Below are 25,970 nucleotides of genomic sequence, written 5' to 3'. Positions count from 1 at the left end.
TTAAATTTAATATGCTTACTCAGTACTCTCTGATTAAAACATGAATTGCGTAAGCATCTTGTATTTCTAGGGATCTTCAAGAAATTTTTCTTATCGGTCCTAAGCCAAAGAACCAAGGATACTGGAACATAATGATCTTACATTAGGGGATAATGGAAGCGTATTCCTCAAAATCTGCCTGTTGGGAAAGAATGTTTAGAAATGTTAGCTCTGGTTCGTCATTCCAGAGTGGAAACCAAAACTACCATTGCATACTCCTTGGTGGATTTCCTTGGAAATCCAGAAATGAAGTTCTACTCTATAAATAGTAGAGCATCTTTGTTTTTTGTTGTTTATTTGATTGTTTTGTTTTCATATAGAACTCAGTAAATTCTTTTCTGTTTTCTAATATGTGAACAAGAGCTGTTTTCATCTTAATATTTGAAGGTCAGGTATTTTTCAGTTCTATCTTTTGGTCTATTTCAAGAAGAATTTGTCTCGAACTGTGATAAGGGGAAGCACTTCAACAGGGAGGATTGTTTAATCAATATTCAAGTGAATTACTGCCGGGCATGGTGGCTCAAGCTGTAATCCCAGCACTTTGGGAGGCCGAGGCGGGTGGATCACGAGGTCAAGAGATCGAGACCATCCTGGTCAACATGGTGAAACCCCGTCTCTACTAAAAAAATACAAAAAATTAGCTGGGCATGGTGGCACGTGCCTGTAATCCCAGCTACTAAGGAGGCAGGAGAATTGCCTGAACCCAGGAGGCGGAGGTTGCGGTGAGCTGAGATCACGCCATTGCACTCCAGCCTGGGTAACAAGAGCGAAACTCCGTCTCAAAAAAAAATAAATAAAGTGAATTACTGAGGGACACTGGGGAATTTCCATTCATAGTGAATAGCCTGTTGCCTCTTTCACAGAGACAGTTGAAGTACAGTCTTGACTATAGAATTCAATTGGATCATTTAGCCTCTTAGCTTGATTTTTTTTTCAGTTCAGTGATCCTAGAAAACATGTTTCTGTTTGATTGCTTAATGATTCTGGAAACAAGCACCTAATGATACCTATACCTCTATTTGCTTCTTTTCCAAAAATTACACATGCACACGCAAACTGCCTGATCTTGTGTCATATATATTTACTTTAGGAAATAGTGTATATACCATCTTGTTACCTTGTTTGCTAAATCTGTAAGTGATGTAAAAGAGGTTCAATAAGTAGTTCCTGCCCTCAGGAACTACTTAAAGAAACCCTGATATATATGGTCATTTTAAGTACTAAAAAGTACCTCAATTTTTTGAAATTAACTCATACTCAAATAGAGAGCTACTTAAAGCTAATATAAGACTTCTCCTAACTGGAAACATTTGCATCAGTATAGAGGGAAAAAACGGAAATACCATTCCCTTTCTAACCTGTTTAGTAGTTCAGTTCTTTCTCTTTGGCATCAGGGATCTTTAACTTGACTCCATGGAGCTTTTTGAACCTGTTACTCTGAAGAGTTTTCTTTTGAGTCCTGGCAGTAATTCCAACTGTAAATGCCTAGAAGAAATGTATTTCTGATTCTTTTTCTAACTTGCCTTTTTTTTTTTTTTGTCTGCTAATGACTCTGTAGCAAAGCTTTTTAGGATTGTGTTTGTAGTGACAGTAGTAAATTGTCTTTAAGGGCTTGAAATTCCCTTCCTGTGGACCAAGGACATGGTACATGTCAATTTTTCCTAACTTGATCTACAGATTTAATGTATTCCCCATTAATATCCCAGCAAGTTTTTCTGTGGGTGTTGACAAAGTGATCCTTAACTTTATCTGGAGAGACGGAAGACCCAGAAGAACCAACAGAGTATTGAAGAACAAAGTTGGAGGACTGATACTACCCATCTTCAAGACTTACTATAAAGCTGTAGTAATGAATAAGATGTGGTATTGGACAAACAACAGACAAATAGATTAATGGAAAAGATTATAGGCCCCAGAAGTAGAACCACATAAATGTAGTCAACTGAATTTTGACAAAGGAGCAAAGGCAATAAAATGTAGCAAAGATAGTTTTTTCAACAAATAGTGCTGGAACAACTGGACATCCACATGCAAAAAAGTTAATCTAGACTAGACCTTACACCCTTCACAAAAACTGACTCAAAATGCATCACACATCTGTATGTAAAATGCAAAATGATAAAACTCCTAGAAGATAACATGGAAAATCAAGATGACCTTGGGTGGGGCAATGACTTTTTAGTCTTGATTGTTCCCCAAAGGAACAATCAGAAATCATTGATAAACTGAACTTCATTAAAATTTTAGATTTCTGTTCTGTGAACAGAATGAGACCTGTCAACAGAATGAGAAGACAAGCCACAGACTGGGAGAAAATATTTGCGTAAGACTTATCTGATAAAGGACTCTTGTCCAAAATATGCAAAAAACTCTTAAAACGCAACAAGAAAATGAACAATTGATTTTAAAATGGGCCGAAGACCTTAACATATACCTCAGCAAAGAAGACACAGGGATGCCAGATAAGCATATGAAAAGATATTCCATATATGTCATAAGGGAAATGCAAATTAAAACAACAATGAGATACCACTGCACACCTATTAGAGTGGCCAAAATCCAGAACAGTGACAACACCAAACGCTGACAAAGATGTGGAGCAACAGAAGCTCTTACTCATTGCTGGTGGGAATGCAAAAATGCTACTGCCTCCTTAAAAGACCATTTTGGCAGCTTCTTATAAAGTGCAACACAGTCCTACCATGTGATGCAGCAATTGTGCTTCTTGGTATTTATCTCAAGGAGTTGAAAACTTAGGTTCACCCAAAAACTTGGTATAAACATGGATGTTTATGGCAACTTTATTATAATTGCCCAAACTTGGAAGCAACCAAGATGTCCTTTAGTAGGTGAATGGATAAATAAACCCTGAGATATCTGGTCAGTGTAATATTATTAAGTACTAAAAAGAAATGAGCTATCTAGCCAGTGATTTGAAGGAAACTTAAACACATATTATAAAGTGAAAGAAGGCAATCCGAAAAGGCTACATATTGTATGATTCCAACTATGTACATTCTGGAAAAGACAAAGCTGTGGAGACAATAAAAAAGTTAATGGTTGCCAGGAGTGAGGGAGTGGTAGAGGGATAAATAGGTGAAGCACAGAGGATGTTTAGGGCAGTGAAACTACTGCCCTAAAAGTATGTAATTGTGAATACATGCATCAAAACCCATAGAATGTAAAATACCATGAGTGGATCCAGTATCTACTGTGGACTTTGGAATTTTTAGGGTATGTAGTAAATCTCTGTACTTTCTGCTCAGTTTTGCTGTTGACTACTCTAAAAAATAGTCTATTTAAATTGCCAAAAACAAAAAAAAAAGGTGAGCACACTTGTAACTATGAGGTCAAGAGATAAAGCATTACTAGCACTGTAGAAACCTTCCTCTTTCCTTTCCTTTGTCACTATCTTTTTTCCTATCAGTACTGACTTTTAATGGCACAGAGTAGTTTTGCCGGTTTTTGGGTTCTATTTAAATGGAATCATAACAGAGTGCATCTTTTTGTGTGTCTGACTTCTTTCACTCAGCATGACTTGGGGTATTTCATTTGTGTTGTTGCATGTAGCTGTAGTTTATTTATTTTGAATTCAATACGGTATTCCATGATAGAATTTACTACACCTTATTTATTAGTGTGTGAACTGTATCACTTTTGGCTACTTAGAGACTTTTTTTTTGCCTTCTTCTTGGTTGTTGACTGGATACGTGACCTCTGAGTTGTTACCATATGGGTAAAATATAATTTATATTTATTTAATTTTTAGTAGTAAAGATATAAATTCAGAAACTGGCATAAACATTTAGAACTAATAAGTTTAAAATTTTTTCATTTTAATTATAATTGTTATGTTGTTTTACATATGTAAAGTTGATTTATTGCTTTGCGAGGGCACTTGCAAAATTACTCCTTGACTGATTAATTGCATGTCAGCTTCTGATTACTTATACGCTTTTTTATTGATGGAGTGTTCCTTTGTAAGATTTCTTGTATTGTGTACGCAATTTGATTGCCATTTTAAAAAGGCAGTGTACGTGACATTTATTTCTTTTGTCATCCTTTATCACCAACTTCTCCTTTTCTGGTCTTCCCCATTGGAGAGGGCCGTATATAAAGCAGTTTCATGCTTACAGCTGATTTAATACATTTGAATGACATAAAATCCTAAAAGGTAAGTTAGAAAACAACCAAAGGCAAAAGCAGATTGTGTAACAAATATATATGGAATAGAATAAGTTAATTAGAATCCCTTGGTAAATAGAACAGAAAAGTAAATAAGGGAAATGCTACTTTGCCAAAAACACAAAAGGTAACAGAAAAAATAAAAACATTTTTTTAGTTCTGTAAACAAAAGAGGAGGGTCACAAAATGTAGAGACCTCAAGACAGGAGTGCTCAGCTTTCTGTTTTTTTGTTTTTTTTTTTAAATATCAGTAATCAGTTAATTATAGCAAATGCTACTTATAAAGAAAGCAGAAAGAGTAGGGACAGGGAGACAAATGGTTGAGGACTACTTAAAAAAGATATTTATATCAGATGATTTGCAAACCTGATGACAAAAACAACCACTTCAGGAGTGGCAGATGCTACCACAAAGCCACTAGTCATTATTTGTCAACACTTTTGAGGTACAGAAGCCCTTGAAAACTAGAAAGGTAAAAATATAGCACCTGCTTTTTAAAAAGGAAAAGGAGATAACTTAGGTAGTTGGAGAATTAGAGAATTATTTAGTTTACAGTGACCTGTGACAATCTCAGATAATCCAAAGACTGGATTTTGAATTACTCCAGTTACTGATTATAGCTCAAAATCTATATTTCCCTCTACAAGTGAGGTAGTTAGCAGGTGGCTCTATGAGAGATTTAGGTTATTCTAGGACAGGCCACTTTGATAAGGAACAAGAAATGAAATATTTTGTCTTGTCTAAAGTAAGGCTTTGATTGTGTCCCAAAAGATACTCCTGTAAACAAAGCAGTAATTCCTTTGTCTAAACTAAGTGTCATTTTTCACCTGGGAGCATATGTTAAATGATGTTTTTGAGCAAAAATGTATATGTGTGTATATATGTATGTGTAGATGTATGCACATATATGTATATACATATATACACATACACATGTGTGTGTATATATATATACACATATATATATATGTTATATATATATATATAAAACTGACTAGAATGACTGACACACACACATATACATACATACATGTATATATATATTTTGTTTTTTTGAGACAGGGTTTCGTGCTGTCATCCAGACTGAAGTGCAGTGACTTGATCATGGCTCACTGCAGCCTCGACTTCCTGGGCTCCTGATCCTCCCACCTCAGCCTTCCAAATAGCTAGGACTACAGGCCCATTTTACCACCTTGGCTGATTAAAAAAAAATTGTTTTGTAGAGACAGGGTCTTACTGTATTGCCTAGGTGGTCTCGAACTCCTGGACTCAAACAATCCTCTTGCTTCAGCCTCCCAAAGTGCTTGGATTACAAGTGTGAGCCACTGTCCAGCCCTACAATGTATCTCTGTGGTACTGTGCTAGTTGCTGAGGGGAAGGCATGGAATGATTCTTAACCACTAGGATTCTTTTAACCTAGAAGAGCAGATAACTACAGACAAATAACAACCGTATATAGTAGTAGATGAATTTAGTCCTGTAGACATGTTTGATTTGGTTTTGCAGTTTTTCTAAATGTTTTGAATTTGCATACTTTTAAATGAGATGCAAACTCTATAATCATCCTGCCTACCATAAATACCCTGCCTGCCATACTCATTCTTGTTACCTGCCTGGACCCTGAAGGCATTGAAGTATTTGTATCAATTTGGAGCATAGGTAGGATTTTAATCAGCAGAGATGAAGAGAAGGAAGAATTGGTATAAACCCATGCACAGGAGGCAGAAAGCTGAAGTTATATTCAGATGTTCAGACAGTGACCCAGAAGATGGAGTATAAAATCATATTTATTCAATTTATGTCAATAAGGATGCTTATTTTTGTTTAAAAATAATGTTTGATTTACATGTGTTTTGAATGTATATTCTGGGGAAAAATGTAATTTCTCCTAGAAGCAGTTAGTATCAGTTTCCTTTACTTAAATTTTGATCTTCAGCTCTACTTGGGCCATAGCTTTTTAACTGATACTTCACCTTGCATTATCTAATTCTCTAAGAAGTACTTTGGATTTCCCTCTGAAAATTGTTTTTGGGTGCACCCTTCGATGCCCAGCTGGTAGAGCAGAGGACTGTAGATTGGGTAATTACCTGTGAAAATTGTTTTTGATATAATAAACATAATTCTTACAGTAACCTACATTTGTGATAGAACATTTAGTATACTATTTGTGACCTACCTACTTTAGAACTATATTATTAATCCCTGATTTATAGTCCATGGTGACTGTATTTCTTTTTACAACAAACAATTTTTTTTTTTAATCATAGCTCACTGCAGCCTTGATCTCCTGGGCTCAAGTGATCCTCCCAGTTCAGCCTCCCTAGTAGCTGGGATTACAGGTGCACACCATCTTACCTGGCCAATTTTTTTAAATTTGTTTTTTGTAGAAATAGGGTCTCACCATGTTGCCCATGTAGGTCTCAAGCTCCTGGGCTCTAGTGATCCTCCTGCTTCAGACTCCCAAAGTGTTGGGATTACAGACGAGAGCCACTGTACCCAGCAGGGTAATCTTTTAGAGCAATTTCTGGAACTTTGTGATACTTCAGGTCTTCCAACTCATACACGCTTTTCATGGCTTTTAACTTTTGATTTCTTAGTTCATTGTGGAGCAGATCTTGAGCTTTGTTTTACCCAGAGTATTGATCATATGGTAATCTATGATTTGCATGTGTGTAAGGCATAATACATATCCTAAAGCCTAATACTCTTTTTTTTTTTTAAATCACAGTAATATCATATAATGAAAAAACCTGATGAAAAGTAGCCAAGTGAATTATTACTTTTTGCTAATTTAATGAGAAGCATAGCAAGCAAATCCCTCTTTTATTTTTTGGTTGATTTTAAGTACTAAATATGAAGAATATAAAGAATAAAACAACTTCTTTTGACTGACACATTGACATTTAAGATATTGAATGGAAATTATATATTTTTAAAAAAATTATAATTTCTTAATTGGCTTCTCTGTCCATTTTATTAGCACAACTTTTTCTCCATCATAATGAAATAATAGATTACATTGGTTGGTCTTACTGCTTTTTCCCTTCTGCATTAGTAGTGACATTGGATAATGAGTTGGATGCTATATGCAGTGTAACTGATATTAGAAATGTTTATGTCAAGAGCATGGATTATTGGAATTTTGTTTATTGAATTAGAGCAGGAAGAAGTTAACTAGGGAGGACACCTTTATTGTGATAGCTCTAACTTCATCTCTTGCCTAGATATTTAAGGCCCATAAAAATATAGATGTATTCCCCTTGTTCCAAATGAGCAAAATTAAAAGTAACTTTTTTCTTAAATATTCAATAAATGTTTCAATTAAGATACTTGTATTAATCAGGGTTATTAACAGAAAATTGACAAGAACTGAAGGAAAACCCAACTCAAACTTTCTTAAACAAGAAAGGAAAAATTATTGGCCAGTGACACGGAGATGTCCAGAGATAGGGGACTGCTACTCAGTAGATGTCACTGTGGACCCAGAGTCTCTCCATCTTTTAACTCTATGCAATTTTGTCATCATTGTCAGACTACTTACAGTGGCCCAGTAGCTCCCAGCAGCTCTAGGTTTTCTCAGTCTGGTAGCAAAATGACTGCCTGGTCACAGTCCCAAACCTCACATCGTCGTTGTCCTGTCATCTAAAGGAAGATAAACCATCTACCTCCACTAGCTGCTATAGAATTTTTTTGTAAGAGAATGGAAATTGCTAATTGACTTAAACTCAGCAAGACCCATCCTTGGAGCTAGATATAGGTTCAGTCCTACCCAAATGAGATATCTGTGAATGGGGGCAGGGTGATTTTCCAAAACATACTTGGCAAATTATTCCAAGAGGAGGAATGAATGATGGACAGTAAATTGTAGATGTTTACTAAAATCTTTATCCATTGCTACTTAGCTTTTATTTAAAACACACATGCTTATGCTCCACACGGTCTATGTGGAATTTGTGCATGTATATGCTTTAAAAAGATACTTAGATGGGTTCTGTTGCACACCTATGGTTGGGAACCACTGGTAGTATATTTAATTTTTACACATTGAAATATTTTTTTAAAAGTTCTCAAATTATGCTAGATACATTTCTGCCTCCAGAGGGCACTATTTCTTCAACAAATAAAGGAAGAATTAATTACTTTGTTTATAAACTGAATCTTTACCTTTTATTTAAGAGTTAGCTGATATGCTAACTGACTAGAATGTCAAGAGTTAATAATGCTTTTGACCTTCTTGTAAGGTCATAAGGATTGAGACTATTCAGGGTTCAACTCTAGAACTTCCCAAGAAGTCCTAACTAATTTCCTTAGCAATCACTAAATCACTAGTAATAATTAGTAATCATCTCTTAGGAATGTCTTACCAAATAATTCAGTGTATTCCTATGTATAGCTACAGGAAAAATTACATTGAAAGCTTTTTCTATCTTTCTATCCTTGCTCCCATTCCTTTAAAAAGAAAATGTAGTGAATCAGTTCATGCAGCTATAAAGATCAGACACATATTTTTTCTAATGATTATATTTGTCTGGATTATAAAATAAGCAGAATTCTCAGTCCTTAGAAAAGTTCTGTCAAGTGTTGACTTCAATCATATTACCGCTTGGTAGTGCTGTCTGAAAATTTTCTTTGGCATAGTACAGCTGGTGATTTCCTAACATAGATTTATTTGCTTCCCGTTACATCCCATGGAAAGCATTAATAAACTTAAAAAAAAGAAGTTAGGTACCCCTCCCCAAAAGTTTTTTTAACATCTTGAGAAATGTTTATTTTAACTTAGATATTTTATGGGAAGTGTGGAACCTGCACGTGGTGTCACCTCAGAAATAGACTAATCAATAAAGTTCTAGCGACAACAACAAAAAACAATAAATATATTTTTATGTTTTCCCTTTTCTTTTTGCTTAGTTCCTTTCAGAAGTGTTTTCTGAACCACTTTTTCACTAAACAGGATCTAGAAAGCATGTAATTATAATTACTTCATGTGATGGTGTGAATGGTTTTATCATTTTTATGATTTTCTTCCTTCACATAAAGGTAGTATTTTTTTCCCTCAAGACTTAAAACTTTCTAGATATTTGGTCTCTACTACTCCCTCAACTATTGGTTAATATTTCAGTTGTCCCATATGGGCTTTTTAAATCTAGGAGATTGTGAACTAACATCTTTATTTTAATAAAGTTCTATAAAGTAAACAAGGGAATTAAAGCTGGATTTAAATTTGGCTTTTAAAAGAATAGCCAGTTTTATATCAATCTAAAGTTTAACCAAGTACTTTAGCTCTGTAAGTTTGGAGGAGGGGAGCTTCTTGAAACTGGCTTTTAAAACCTTGTTATGCATCTCTTTCTCTTTCTGCCTATATCAGAGGCATCCCAGAAAAGCAAAAGAAATCATAAATAGTGGTCTGAGTGCAGACAGAAAATGCCCCAAAAGATAGGAGCAATCAGACTCTCAATTTTCTTTGCCCAGTGATAGAAGGGAAGCAGGTTGAGTATGAGGTGATTGTACATAGTTCTGAGGTTTAGGGTTCTTTCTCTTATCCAGCTGCTTTCTGGAATTGCTGCCTGTCTTCAGTTGTGTAGTGACCTATATTCATCTGGTTAGATTCAATAAATGTAGTGAGATAGGAACAAGGGAACTGATTACAAACACTGGGGCAAAATGCAAAATGGTAAATAAATTTTTTTATATTGCTTTGAGAAAATTGACTTACAAGTGATATCATTAAGGTGTTATAGTTTTATATGTCATAGCATTTGCCTCTAATGTTAAGGAAGTTAACATTGACTTACAAGTGATATCATTAAGGTGTTATATTATAGTTTTATATGTCATAGCATTGCCTCTAATGTTAAGGAAGTTAAAAAGAAGTATGTGTTACTGCCATGAATTATACATATTAAATATGGAACCCCTTTGCAGTGGTTAGTGTTTTACCTTTCTTTTTCTTTCTTTTTTTTTTTTCTTTTTTTTTTTAAATAGAGACAAGGTCTCTGTCACCCAGGCTGGAGTGCAGTGCTGCAATCATAGCTCACTGCAGCCTCAAACTCCCAGGCTCAAGTTATCCTCCCATCTCAGCCTCCTGAGTAGCTAGGACTATAGGCACAAGCCACCATGCCCAGCTAAATTTTTTATTTTTTGGTAGAGACAGGGTCTCATTGTGTTGCCTAGCCTGTTCTTTAATTCTTGGCCTCAAGTGATCCTCCTGCCGCAGCCTCCCAAACTGCTGGGATTATAGGCATGAACCACTGTACCCAGCCATGGTTTATATTTAAAAAATATATTCTGTGAATGTTTAATACCCATTTTTTTCCTCCCTTACATACAAAAACTACAGTAAGTCAAGCCAACTTGGGCAATTTGGAAGGCTTGGAATTCTGATATACTAGTAGTCTCCATACAGTTCTTTTTGTAAGACATTTATTGAGCATTACTAGGCATACAACACAAGTAAGTGTAAGAAAAATGATATTTTTAGCCCCTTTTGGGTGCTAAGTACTGTTAGGTACTTTGTATTAATTATAGAAGCTTGTATAATGCTCAGACAGCCCTGTGAGATGGGGATGATTCTCATTTCGTAGGTAAGAAATTAGGTTAATTTGCTTAAGATGTAAAGATAGGTAAAATAGTGGGAATCAAACACCTTTCTGTTTCCCCAAACCCCTTCTGTTTTTTTTTTTTTTCTATTAAGTAAATGGAAGTGCCAGCCCATATTCTTTATGAGCCATTTCTTCGTTATTCATTATTAGCAGGAATAGTGATTTTTAAAATGGCCGCAAATTCCTGGACACTCTTCTCATTGAGAAGTGAGGATCTATATCCCCTTCTCTTGCTCTGGGCAGACTTGTGACAGCTTTGACCCAGAAATTACAGTCAAAGTCATTTGAGACTTTAGACTTCTGAGGCTAGGAAATAAAGGCAATGTGTTACTGCCTTTATTCCAGGCATGGAGCAATGTATTACTGCCTTTATTTTATGCTTGGATCCCTGTGCTGCTATTTAAGAAGCTCAGTTACTCTTTAGCCACTTTAGCACTTTGAGGAGACACTGAAATGCTTGGCTTTGAGGTAGCCAAGCAACATGGAGAGGCTACCCATCCCCATTGCTAGACATATGAGTGAGGAAGCCTCCAGATGATTCTAACCTCCAGCTATTGAGTCTTATTGCCAGCCTTCAAGTCATTCCCAGCTGAGGTCACAGATATTGTAGTACAAAGTAATCTCCACTGTTTCCTGATCCATAGAACCTATGAGTATAATGAAATGTTTGTTATTTATTTATTTTTTTTGAGACGGAGTTTCGCTCTTGTTACCCAGGCTGGAGTGCAATGGCGCGATCTCGGCTCACCGCAACCTCCGCCTCCTGGGTTCAGGCAATTCTCCTGCCTCAGCCTCCTGAGTAGCTGGGATTACAGGCACACGCCACCATGCCCAGCTAATTTTTTGTATTTTTAGTAGAGACGGGGTTTCACCATGTTGACCAGGATGGTCTCGATCTCTTGACCTCGTGATCCACCCGCCTCGGCCTCCCACAGTGCTGGGATTACAGGCGTGAGCCACCACGCCCGGCCTAAATGTTTGTTATTTTAAGTCACTAACTCAAAAATAGTAACTGGAACAGCAACCACATAAAACACTTTTAGATTCCTATTTTTCCATATCACCAGGTAGATTTTCCTCCATGAAATCTTCTTTCTAACCAACATGATCTCTTCTTATTTGGTATACTTTTACTATACATGTTGTTAGTACTAATTTGTGCATGTTCATTCATTCATTATTGTATTTATTTTATTTTATTTTTTGAGACGGAGTCTCACTCTGTCTCCCAGGCTGGAGTGCAGAGGTGTGATCTTGGCTTACTGCAACCTCTGACTCCTGGGTTCAAGTGATTCTCATACCTCAGCCTCCTGAGTAGCTGGGATTATAGGCATGTGCCACCATGCCCAGCTAATTTTTGTATTTTTAGTAGAGACAGGGTTTCACCATATTGGCCAGGCTTGTCTCGAACTCCTGACCTCAGGTGATCTACTTGTTGCAGCCTCCTAAAGTGCTGGGATTACAAGTGTGAGCCACCGTGCCTGGTCGATTACTGTATTTTCTATCCTTATCTAGATTTTCTATCCTCAACTAGATTATAAGCTTTTTTCAAGACAGTGGTGATTTCCTTTATTCATTTAACATGTGCTCATCTACTGCTTACTATGTGCCAAGCACCGTTCTAGGTGCTAGAGATACATCAATGAAAGTAAACAGACATGAACTTCCTGCCTTCATTCCATATCCATGGGTTCCCCATCTTGGATTCAACCTATCGTGGATCAAAAATAATTGGAAAAAAAGATAGATAGCACATCTGTACTGAACTTGTACAGACTTCCTTTTCTTGTTATTATACCCTAAACAATAGTGTGGCAACTATTTACATAGCATTTACATTGTACTAGGTGATTGCTGAGTAATTAAGAGATTATTTAAAGTATACGGGAGGATGTGTGTAGATTATATGCAAATACCACACCATTTTATATAAAGGACTTCAGCATCTGCAGATTTTGGTATCTGAGGGAGATCCTGGAACCAATCTCCCCTGAAAGGATGACTGTATAAGTAACTATTTTGAATCAGAGCTTATCTTGCTACTACCGTATTTAATAGTGCTTCATTAAAGTTTCCATTAATATCATTAATTTAAATATCTGTTTTATCTAAAATAATGTTTATTTTTACTTTTTTCTGTAGTTGAGGGGAGCCACTGTTGAACTCAGTGCCTCTCCTCACTATGTCAGCTTTGTATTAGACCACCGAATGGGGAGAGAAGAAATATCTTGGAATTCTTGTTTCAATCCTACTGTGAAGCCAGGCATGCAAATAGATGTCTATCAATAGTTGGTTTTCCCTAGCCCACTATGGCAGTGAGGAGTAAGTGGTTAATGTGAAAATTGGAGAGGGAGCCAAAGAAGCGTTAAAATGTGGAAATGGTACATTTTGATTATTCACCTGAGAATAATGTGTGGTCTGCTCTTGTTGAGTGGTCTGCTCTTGCTGAGTGGAGTGTTGAATAGATGACTGTTAGGTCCAGGTGATTTATATTGTGGATTAAGTCTTCTGCTGCTTTTGCCTGCTCATATCTACTGTTGAACTCCTTTAGTGATTTTTTTTTTACTTCACTTAGTGTAATTTTTTTTTTGTCTTTTTTGAGTTGGAGTCTCAACTCAGTTGCCAGGCTGGAGTGCAGTGGCGCCATCTTGGCTCAATGCAACCTCCGCCTCCTGGATTCAAGTGATTCTCCTGCCTCAGCCTCTTGAGAAGCTCAATTACAGGCACGCACCACCTTGTCTGGCTAATGTTTTAATTTTAAGTAGAGATGTGGTTTCACCATGTTGGCCAGGCTGGTCTCAAACTCCTGACCTCAGGTAATCCACCTGCCTCAGCCTCCCAAAGTGCTGGGATTACAGGCATCATTTATTGTATTTTTAATAGTTTCTATATATATTTTCTATTTGTTGATGTTTTCTTATACTTTTCCTTTAGTTCTTTAGATATGATTTCCTTTTGTTCTTAAGTTTTTGTCCTGTAAGTTCAACATCTGAGCTTCCTCACAGACAGTTTCTATTGGTTGCGTTTTTTCCTGTGTGTGGGTCATACTTTGTTTCTTTGTATAACTTGTAATTTTTTATTTATGACTGGACATTTAAAATCATATAAGGTGGCAACTCTGGAAGTTCTCTCCTCTCCCAGGGGTTTGTTGTTTCTTTCGTTCGTTGTTTGTTTTGTGACCTTTCTGAACTAAATCTGTAAGCCTGTGTTCTTTGTCATATGTGGCCACTGAAGTCTTTGCTTGGTTAGCTTAGTGGTCAGCTAGTGTTTGGATACAGATTTCCTTAAAAGCCTGGAACCTTTAAGTCCCCTAGTCTTTGCCAAAGGGCTCTGTGTACACATTGGGGTATGCTTTAAACACTGAGATAGGAAATTAGCAAGTTTGCTTTGGCTTTTAATTTCTACTTGCACATGATACTTGTGGGCTGGAGGAGGTCCTCAAATGCTGCTGGGACCTCAATCCCAGCCAGTGTCTAGACTCTTGACACCGTCGTGAGAAGGAATTCAAGGACGAGTCAGAAAATAGTGAAAGTATGGAGACTTAATTGCAAAACAAAAAGTACACATTCAAGAAAGGGGAATGCAGGCACACTCAAGAGAGAGTCACGCACAAGGGGTTTGGGGGCTACTACCTTTAGGGGTTTTTTTAACCAAGGGATGACATATTCATGAAGATTCCTGGAAAAAGGTGGAAAATTTTTGGAACTATGGTGCCACCCATTTTTACACCAAATATGAGTGTTCCTAAAACTGTCATGGCACTGGTAGGTGTGTGATTTAGTATGCTATGAGTGTACGTTGAGACCTGGGTGAAACTTAGGTAAAATCCAGTACCATGTTAAGTCTAGTCAGTCTCAGCCAGCACGGCCTACACCCTGTTTTTCAGGGTCTTATCAGCCCTTAGCTTCTGCAGCTATTTTAAGTTTCCTTTGGCCAATCATATAAAACTGTTGCCTGGAATTTTCTTTTCTCCTGTGGCTACCTTGTATTGTTTCTGTCTCACACAGAGCCTCAAGGTCAGCCATGAATGAGAGCTTAGAGCCTTCTTAGGTCTTTCCTGAGTATGTACACAGCCCTATGTATTTAGGGGACCTTTCAGATTCCCAGGTATCTGTTAGAGCTTTTCAAAGCCACCTGTGGACATTTCATTCCCCAATTTTTCCTTTTAAGCCCTTTTGGCTAACCTGTTGTTTGTCCCGGTTGTTACCTACCATCTCAGGCATCCTCCATGTTAAACTTACTGCCTCTGTTTTTGACAACTGCCCCTGGGGAAAAGGCTTTTTGTACTAGAAAAGTCCTGATTCAGGTCAAAGAAAGACATCCTTGTAAATAGGCATGGAGTCTTCCAGGAAACCACTAGATAGGTCAAGTAATGATAATTTCCTGAGAATGTGGCTTTGAAGGAGCTGCAGCTGTGTTCTGTCCTCTTTGATGCCTGGCAGGTTGTAGGTTTCTACCAGAGTTTTAGAATGTTGTCTTTCAAGAGTACTGTGCACATTAAAATTCTACAAAGCTTATTTTCCTACCAAGATTCAGCTGTTTTTCTTGAATAAATGATGCCTGTATTTCTGCAAGTTTTGACCTAATTTTCAGAGTTCTGAAAAAGTTGATTTTGACAGTTTTTGATAGTTTTCTTTTATGGATGAGAACATGTTTGGAGATCCTCCCTCCACTAGTTTTGTTGACATCACTCCTATTGTTTCTTTCTCCTCAGAGAAATGAATTATCTCAATCTTTCTCTTCTGCCTCCACTCCTTCTTAAACTCAAAGCACTGACAGATATTCCATTTTTCCTGTGATAGTCCAGCTTAATTGCTGTCGGTGAATCAGGGGTTAGAGGTGGTCTGTGTTCTTGGCAACTCCTGTTTTTTTGCTTCTGTTTCTTCTAGGGTCCTCTTAGAGTGGTGAGAACAAGTCAGGAATTAATATCTTATAAAGTGTTCTATAACATAAAGGCAAAAAAAAGGTGATAGGTTGGAAAGGAACTAAGAAAAGATGTGATATCCAGTCAAATAAATAGAGTACTGCCAGGAAAAAAAAAAAAAAAACCCAACCGTTTTCCTGGACTTTGAATAAATGACTAAAATATTAAATCTAAGGAAAATGTAAAATAAAATCTAGAATGTTAAGAACACTTGTTTTATTATCTGTTTCTTATGTTTTGTTGTTATTTTGTCCCATGTCAGGATGCTCGACATGCAGCAGAAGGAGAAATATACACCAAACTGAATCAAAAAATTGATGAATTTGTTCAGCTTGCTGATTATGACTGGACAATGTCTGAACCAGATGGAAGAGCTAGTGGTTATTTAATGGACCTTATTAATTTTTTGAGAAGCATCTTTCAAGTGTTTACCCATTTGCCTGTAAGTATAAAAATTTTCAAAAAATTGTTTTATGTTTGCTTACTAAAGTATATTTTAGAATTTAGTTTGATGTTTACTTGTTTAAACCACCTTCCTAGAGTGCATGTTTCCTTTTCCATTATTATAAATCCATTTGGAAGGAAATATAACTTATCCAAATTGTTTGAAATTTTGATTTATTTTATTTTTAACCAAAATAACTATAACTCCCTTTCCACCAAAACCAAGGCAAAACCCTGAAACTGACAATATAGACTTAAATATAAATAATCTCTAATAAAAATAATTTTCATAGAAGTCAACATCATTAATGGCTTTTCCAGTTAGAAAGGACCAAGAAATTTCTGGCTATTTTTGAGGCAAGAGAGTAAAAGTAAAACAGGAGCATTGTTCTATCCTGGCATGTGGTCATAGTGCATCTCATTTTGGACAGCTGGTTGATGAAACATTTTTAAAAAAAATACAGCAAGGACATTTGAATATAAAGAAGGTGAAATACTGGATTCTTCAGATGAGGACTGCAAAGACTAGAAGTGGGATAAGCATACTCTTATTAGGTATATCCAGAAATAAAAAAAAGAATTAAAACATGAATGCAGTTATTGTATACAAAAAATATCGGAAGACATTTTATTAACTTTTTATCTTAAGATATAGTTGAACACAAGAATAAAGTGTTTAACCCATTTACACTGGAGGTTGCAAATTTTTTGTGTGAAAATCAGACCTTGGAGGTAACCTTGAGCAGTAGGATATAAATAACTCCTGCAACCTTAGCGTTCCAATAATGGAATGCTAGGCATAAATGGGTTAATCTGGAACCTACACAGCTGCCTCTAGCCACCCTCTCCCTGTTTGGGATGGGGAAAAAAGGGCACGTTTCTTCATCCTTTACTCTTTCCCCATCAAAGAACCGATTAGAAAAGTTGAGGGAAGGTGTTGCTTAAACAAAAAAAATTAATGGAAGACTATCTTAAAGAAATTGTTATTATGGATCTGGGCCAGAGAACTTTAGAAGCTTACCCAGGGATGATACTGTATTCCCAGCTTCTGTCTTTGAACTGAAAAAGGAAATCTATAAATATATTTAATTTTTCTATCAACTAATTTCTATAGAAGTGCTTTTTTATATACTTTATACTAAATAATTGTTAAATTAATTTGGATTCACCTTATCAGTATAAATCTCCATGCTTCCAGCCAAAAGCAGTCTTCAAGAACAAACCCATGCACATGCTTTCAGACACACCCACATGTTTTATATTTTAATATCTGTGTCATGTATTCGCTTTGACGTGATGGGTAGGAATTTTGTACATAAATGGAATAGGATTAAGAGAGATTATATGTTAGAAATGTTTGCGGTAAATGTCTCACCTTCCAAGATCACCTACTAGGCTGACGTCCTAGAGGAAATCCTGCTTTTTTGTAAGACATACTCTGGTGACTTTGAGAGAAATAGACTCCTAGTCTAACTAGATCAGCCTTCTGTCAGTATTAGTTTTAGATCAGTATTAGTTTTCTAAGATCCTGAAATTGTATACAGTATTCAACTAGATTTTTTCCTATCTATTATGACATTTTATTTATTTATTTACTTTGAGACGAAGCCTTGCTCTTGTTATCCAGTCTGGAGTGCAATGACCTGATTTAGGCTCACTGCATCCTCTGCCTCCCGGCTTCAAGCGATTCTCCTGCCTCAGCCTCTCAAGTAGCTGGGATTAAAGGTGTATGCCACCATACCCAGATAATTTTTGTATTTTAGTACAGATGGGGTTTTACCATGTTGGCCAGGCTGGTCTTGAACTCCTGACCTCTGGTGATCCACCCACCACAGCCTCCCAAAATGCTGGGATTACAGGCGTGAGCCACTCTGCCTGGCCTTTTATGACGTTTTGTATGGCTTTAGCTGAGTCTTCGTATGCCATTTTGGATTTTTATGTCATCTAACATTGATTTTTTTCTATAAAGAAAATAAATTTTTATACAATGTAGACCCATAAGTTCAACAATAAATACAAGGCATAACCATATAAAAAGAAAATAATAGTTTACACCTAAGAAAAAAGAAAAGTGGGCTGGGTGCTTTGGCTCATACCTGTAATCCCAGTAGTTCAGGAGGCCAAGGTGGGAGGACCACTTGAGCCAAGGAGTTCGAGACTAGCCTGGGCAACATGGTGAAACCCAGTCTCTACAAAAATTAACTGGACTTGATGGCATGTACCTTTCATCTTGGCTGTGGGAGACTGAGGTAGGAGGATGGCGTGAGCCCGGGAGGTGGAGGCTCCATTGAGCTGTAATCATGCTACTGTGCTCCAGCATGGGTGACAGAGTGAGACCTTATCTCAAAAAAAAAAAAGAGAGAGAGAGAGAAATGGTCCTAACAACAATATATTGTTATTCAAGGATGAACTAAAAGCGTAATTTTCAAGCAAAAATAGTAAATCATTGACTCTGATAAATTTTGGAGTCAATAGAGTGGTTTATATTATGGCTTTGTGTATTAGTTTTCTAAGATCCTGAAATTGTATTCAGTATTCAACTAGATTTTTTTAAGCAACAAGAAAAGGCGGAGGCATTAAATCTATTATTTTTCTAGATGAAGTATGGCATTACGTTAAGCTACCATTTTTATTTAAATGTTTTCAGTTGAAAATGGTTTCTTAGTTTCAGGTTATTCTTGGACCCAAATAGAGTAAAAGGCCAATTCTGGACTTCTTCAACCCTCAAAGAAGCTTCAGAAGAAGCTTATCACATTTAACCCCAAATCAGTCTGCTTAAGCAGAACACGCCATCCTACTTACAGACATGAGTTAAGTAGTGCTTCTGGTTTGGGCCCCCATGCCCTGTCTTTGGTTTTGGTAGTGTTCAGGAACATTGGAGTCCGTTAGTGTCAGTGGAAGCTGAGAAACTAAGGGCCTCTCTTTCAAGTAGTGCAAATATTGGCCAATAATGCAAAAATTTGGAGCTTTTCTGGGATAGAGGTGACTCTCTCACCCCCAACCCTGAAAGTTACCTAAGATTGAACACTTTTAGCTTAAAAGTTCCATCGTTAGCTTCACTGAGTATTTTGTTTCTGTCAGTCCCCTGCTGTTGTTACAAAAATAATCTTTTCTTTCTTTTCTCTCTCACTGTGTCTTTCTTTTCTTTTGGCAAAGTCTTGCTCTGTCACCCAGGCTGGAGTGCAGTGGCACAACCTTGGCTAACTGCAGCCTCTGCCTTGAGATTCAAGTGATTTTCCTGCTTCAGCCTCCCGAGTAGCTGGGACTACAGGTGCAGGCCATCATGCACGGCTAATCAGAATGTTTTCTTAGTCAATGATTGTCATGATGTGCAATTGCAGACCACCATTGCCCAGTGAAAAGTTCCATTTGTTCCAGAAAAGTTATGATCTAACCAGTGAAATTTTGTTCCCTGCTCACAGAATATGAGAACTGTACAAATTAATAGATCATGATGGTTTTGATGGAGCTTAGGGAAAGAATTTCGCAGATTGTGATAGCCATGGAAACCTATAGGATTTGAAAAACCACAATAACCCAAATAACATTCACTTTAAAAACCTCTTATGTCCAAGGTTAGATGAGTGAGAGAATTGATTACTCCCCTTGCTGGCCATGGTGGCTCACACCTGTAATCCCAACACTTTGGGAGGCTGAAGCAGGAGGATCACTTGAGCCCACGAGTTGGAGAACAGCCTGGACAATATAGTGAACCTTGTCTCTACGAAAAATTTAAAAAATGGCCTATTGGGAGGTTAAGGCAGGAGGATTGCTTGAGTCCAAGAGGCAGAGGCTCCAGTGAGCGAAGATCATGCCACTGCACTCCAGCCTGGACAACAAAGGGAAACCCTGTCTCAAAGAAAAGAAAAAATTCCCCTCACCTGTGTCTCTTAAGTGTTTGCCAGTGGAAGCCTACGCAGAGGATGGAAAAATTAAGAGCTTCCTTGCCTTCAGATTAAAATACCTATTCATCTGCAATTTTCTGTGTTCTGGCTGAGAAGGCGGTCTCTCTTCTGGCTATAGGAATTAACAGCAAGCTAAATAGTATTGATAGAAATAATGAATATTTTTCTATTACCCAAAATGTTATGTTTCCCTGCTAAATATATTATTTTCCTCAAAGGAATTTGCCTTTTTATTCTAATTGAATAATAAATTTTATTATTCTATTTGAATAATAAAAAGGCAAATTCCCTTGAGAAATGTTTGTCTTTTATTGTTCCTAGAGGGCTGAGTGATTAAGTGAGGATGTGCATAGGATAGGATGGGCTGTAGGGTTAGAAATACTTTATATTTGAACTTTAGATTTGTAATTTACTAGCTGTGGGATCCTGGCAACTTGCTTAATCTCTGAGCCTCATCCCTTCTGCAAAATGAGTGTAATGCATTTTTTTTCCCCGTAGGACTATCATAAGATGAATGAAAATAGTATGTAGAAAAGTTGTCTGGCAGGGTACTTGGCAGAAAGTGGGTACTATTCATAAGTGTTAGTTTGGTCTTTTATTCTCCCTTTTTCCCTTGTTACAGTTTTAAAACCCTTTATAGTATTAGTTTCATTGTATAATGAAACTTTTTTCACTTTTTTTGTTATATTTATGCCTGTGTTTTAAACTTGATATTAATTTTTGGTCTTATGCCTTTGTGTTATATAGCCATTTGAAAATGTTCTTTATTAATTGTGAAAGGCATTCATTGTAAGGCATATTTGTTTAAATCATTATTATAGCTTGAGTTGCAGTGCTTACATTTGCCAACAGTCAGGTACTACCTAATGCTAGTGAGGTCTGATTAATATAAGTATAATGTTATCTCTTAATTAGTACCCTTGGGAATCAGCAATTTTCAATATTTAAAATGTGTAAGTTACCTTTCTTTCTAATAATTTTTTTCTGACAATTAGAAAATATAGCCAAGTATAGAGAAGAAGAGAAAAATTACCTTTATCTTGTTAAAAGATCATCACCTATACTCCCAGTTACTTGGGAGGCTGAGGCAGGAGAGTGACTTGAAGCTGGGAGGCGGAGGTTGCAGTGAACTGAAATTGTGCCGTTGCACTCCAGCCTGGGCAACAGAGCAAGACTTTGTCTCAAAAAAAAAAAAAAAAAAAATCATCACTGTTAACATTTTCGCAAAGTATTCTTCAGGTTCTCTTTTTCTGTGCATTTCTGACACTGTTCTAAGGTGAATTTATAAACAAGCTTTGTTTTTTAAACAAGATTTTATATTAGCCAGAAAATTTAAACCAGAAGAATTTTAAAAAACATTAAACATTCATTCACCACTGGCATGAATATAAGTAGAATAAGTTGTTGAGCAGCTTGAACATATCTTGTTATTCTTCATGACTGCCAAATGGAACTCAGTAACGTTTTACTGTGAACTTACTGCCTAACCACCAGCACTGGTCTCTTTCTGGAAATAACATCTAACATTTTCTTCCTTTATTAATGTTAATCACATATTCATTTTCATGAAGATTGTTTATTGATTTATAGTCTAGAGGAGACATGTAAATGATAATGAGTTTTAAAAAGTTCGTCACACGTGTTTTTCACTAAACGTACCCAGTTTATCCAAATATTTATACTAACAATAGTTATCTTTTATGGTAGAAGTAAATAGAAGATCTGGAATGATCAATTTGTTCATATTTCTTCCTTTCTAGAAACTGTCCATTGTTTTGTCTTTAATGTAATCTTCTTTGCTTAATTTTGCTACTACTCTGGGATTATTAAATTAGTAAGTAAATTCTGGTTCTATTTGAATTTTAAATATGAAAACATTTATTCCCAGAAAGATCTTTTCCTTTGCTTTCAAATATGCTTAACTCCTAATTTTCTGCATTAATGGAAGTGGTATGATGGACAATTTAAAAAATAGACACGATCTTTTGTAATAATATGAATTTACCGTTGACATATGGTTCTCTGATTACTTGGTAATTTGGGTATTTTTTCAAGAAAATCACTATCTTGTTACAGGCATATCTCACATCAGAGATTAGATGCCTAAAAAGCTATCCATTGAAAGAACATCTATTAACAGGAGTATTCCTCTGAATATCTTTTACTCTAAGATTAGAAATGCCTTCCTACCAATAGTAAATGGCCTCAAGATCATGATGGGAAATATATATCTCAAGAGCCAATTGCGCACACTTCTTTCCAACTGTGCATTCAGTGGCCTCACATTGGTAGCCACGTAGGAGTGGTTAGACCATTTAAAAAAAAAAAAGGTACAAATTAAGGCTTTTTCCCCAGAGAATCATTGTTACACATTTACTAGCACAGCACTAAATAAAGCATGACTTTTAAAATCATGCTGTCAAAGAAAAATTGTGTATTTTTTATTAACTCAAGAAATCAAAACAGTATATGCTCAATAATAAGATTAAAAATGTTATAGTAGAAACTGTTTTCAAGATGGGGAAATGTACAAGTGTTACTTGATTTAAAAATTCAGTATCTGCTTCTGCATCTGTCCCTTTTAAGGTAATTCTCTTTTCAGGTATTTGCTTGTGAAGAATTTTTTCCCTTGGTTTAATTGTTTGCTTTGGGCTGTGGTGTTTTACTGATAGGCCAATTTAGTATCCTTTGTAAATTCTTTTTGCTTAGAGCCACAGTCTCTTTTCCCACTAAATGTATCTGATGTCACTACATATTTGCATTTTTAGTTTCCCTTAATGATCTTAGAACAAAATACTCTTCCTTTAATTGAGAAACAAATATATGTTCAAGAAGAAATAAAGATACATTACTTGGATATAAAATCATTCTCTCCTTAATAATTTTTTTCTAAGAATTCAGCACGATTTTGAAATTTTGAGATTTGGGTTTTAGGCCTGATTCTTCCAGTTAACCACCATTTTGAAAGCAGACGCATTAACCTCTGGATTAATTTGCCAATGTCTACTTTATTGCATACAGCTAAAAGTAAAGGTTGTTCTATTTTAACTTGCTTTCATTCTGGTTAATATACGTAAATAGTGTGATAAGTAGCCCAGAAGAGTTTGGAATGGAAAATAGAACCTCTCCTCTTCCTTTCCCCACCTCCATTCCCAGTCTTCCAGACTGCCATTTTTCACCATTTGGATTTATTTCTTCTGGTGGTTATCTTAATTAAAAAAAAAAAAAACAGAATATCTAGTGATCCTATGAAATATAAAGTACACAGAACAACCTCTCTTTTCCCTTTTTTAAACTATTGATTTTACATTTTAAAATTTCTTCTGAAAAAAAAAATTTTTTTTCTTCTGTTCCTTTCTTCTTCTTCTTCTTCTTTTTCTTTCTTGAGACAGCATTTACTCTGTTGTCCAGGCTATATGTAATGCATTGGCGTGAGGGATCTTGGCTCACTACAACCTCCTCCCTCCGGATTCAAATTATTCTTGTGTCCCAGCTTCCAGAGTAGCTGGAATTACAGGCATGTGCCACCATGCTCTGCTGATTTTTTTATTTTTAGTAGAGACAGGGTTTCGCTGTGTTGTCCAGGCTGGTCTTGAGCTCCTGGCCTCAAGTGATCCACCTGCATTGGCCTCTCAAAGTGAGAGGATTACAGGCACAAGCCACTGCACCCAGCTTCTTTCTTTATATAAAATAATTATAATGGGCTTCTGGTTCTTTCTACTCTAATCAGTATCTTAATTCCCTTCTATTTAAAATAAAGGAGTTAGCCACCCTCTCCTTTGCTCCATCAGTTCTTCCATCTATTCTCTTCTGATAGCAGTACTATTATTTTTATCTTTATTCGGGTTGTTAGTATTTACATTCTGTTTGACAACCACAATCAGATCTGTCCTTTCCCTTAGGCTGGCTTTCCAAGCTAAACACCAGTAAATAGTTCTGGTGTTTGTTATGATTATGTCAGTATTGTTCCCTTTACACAAAGCATAGTATGCTTGGATTTTTTGTTTTCCTTTCATTTTTGGTTCCAGTATCCAAGTTCTGGGCATTTGAAGGAGAATAATTCTAACATCATGGTCAAATAGATTTTTTAAATTAGATTCCATTATTTAATGAAATTATACACATTTGCATTGGCTTAATATTTAAAACAATTTTTTTGCTTTTTGATAAGTGAGTATTGTACCTTCGTCATATTGAGTGTTCTAATTTTCTTTATTTCAGTTGTGTGAAAATGTCTTCTTTCCAGGAGGCATATCTTTAAGAGGTCTTTGTCCATAACCTGTACCAGTTGCTGTCTAGAATTGGGGCATAGCTATTGTCCTGGGACTTTCCTTCTTTGCTCTCCTGTGTTAGGAACTGTTTCTTAGATCCCATGCTTCTTTGTTGTTGTTGTTGTTGTTGTTGTTTAAATACTTTACCAGTTGGTTTTGTGGAATTCCCACAAAACTTCTTCAGAACTTAAGTAACTTTCCCACAAAAGGGAAGTATACTATTTAAGTCCTTGCATGTTAGAAAACGTCTTCTTCTGTCTTCATGCTTGCTTGATTGATATTTGGCTGGTTATATAATTATAGGTTGATGAGCTTTTTCTCTGATGACTTTCATTGCATTTCTCATTGTCTTCTGGCATCCAGGTTTTAATGTCTGTTTCAAAATTTGAATTCTGCAGCCTGAGCAACATGGTGAAACCCTGTCTCTACAAAAAATACAAAAAGTCAGCTGGGTGTGGTGGCGCACACGTGTAGTCCCAGCTGCTTGGGAGCTGAAGGTGGGAGGATTGCTTGAGCCCAGGAAATCTAGGCTGCAGTAAGCCATGATTGTATCACTGCGTTCCAGCTTGGGCAACAGAGCCAAACCCTGTCTGAGAAAAAAAAAAAAAAATTGAATTCTAAGAAGCATCATAAGAACATGTTACCACCTTCTCCTTCTTTTTCCTTTTGCCCCATCCCCCTCTGCTCTCCTATCCTCCCCTTTACTTCTTCCTATACCAGGGGCCTCAGCTCTCTCCAAAATATTCTTTCATTAGGGAAATTGCCTGTGCTCTCTGGCTCTCTGCCCCTCTGGGTGGGGGATGATTGGTATAATTGTTTCAGAAATCTTCAGTTATTTTCCCTGTTTTCCATCCTGGTTCTCATTATGCTCTTTCATACCTGCAACTCTGGACTTCTAATGCACAGCTGACTCCCAGCTCTAATGTACGACTTCTCTGTTAGCATATAATGGGCAGTGGTTTTCTTTTCTGTGTTTCATCTGCTTTCTGTCTTGCAGAAAGCACTCCTTGATGAATTCCCACATACACCTTCATTTTTTTGCTGTTAAAAGCATTTTATTCTTTTTTGCAATTCCATACTTTTTATTTTACTTGTATCTCAGGATGGATGGGAAGCAGACACATTAACTTCTGAACAACTTGCTTTCTTCTCCTAGAAGTAAAATGATTGGATTAGATCATCTCTGAAGTCCCTGTGTATAGTATTGTATGTTTCTAAGCATGATTCTTTCAGACAGATGTAAAGTTTCAGTCCAAATGTGGATTTATTTATTCAGACACCTCATGTCCTCTTTTAGCTCTGCACTTTTCTGCCTTTTATTTTTTGGTTCACACTTTTTTCTAAGTATATGGGTTCAGATGGCCTTTTACGTGATTGAAAACTACAAAGGAAAAAGCTAATAGTCAACAGTACAAGAGTGGCTTTAATAACCCTTTATTTTATGTGACAGTAGAAAGAATTGAAAAAGCAGCTTTTAAATTATGGCATATGCAGCTTTGAATACATTTATGTGTTTTCCCTATCAAATGAAAATGTAACCATATATTGTGTGTGCGTGTGTGTGTGTATCCTCAAAATTGTTTTCTTATTTGAATGTTAATTT

General features: G+C 36.4%; 1 protein-coding gene across 15 annotated transcripts in view; it reads left to right on the top strand.

The window, feature by feature from the left end:
- Positions 1-25,970, top strand: part of EXOC6 (exocyst complex component 6) — a 219,542-nt gene that overhangs the window by 119,306 nt on the left and 74,266 nt on the right. For all 15 annotated transcript variants that reach the window (XR_001816353.2, XM_037727728.1, XM_037727727.1 and 12 more), the window contains one exon: positions 16,010-16,189. Coding sequence is in view for 14 of the 15 variants with exons in the window: in XM_037727728.1 (XP_037583656.1) it covers positions 16,010-16,189 (180 nt within the window). In the remaining variant the exon portion in view is untranslated. The remainder of the gene's footprint in view (positions 1-16,009; positions 16,190-25,970) is intronic.

Source organism: Cebus imitator, unplaced genomic scaffold (genome assembly GCF_001604975.1).
Source record: "Cebus imitator isolate Cc_AM_T3 unplaced genomic scaffold, Cebus_imitator-1.0 Scaffold238, whole genome shotgun sequence".
NCBI classification, from domain to species: domain Eukaryota; kingdom Metazoa; phylum Chordata; class Mammalia; order Primates; family Cebidae; genus Cebus; species Cebus imitator.
This window is presented reverse-complemented; position numbering and strand designations above follow the sequence as displayed.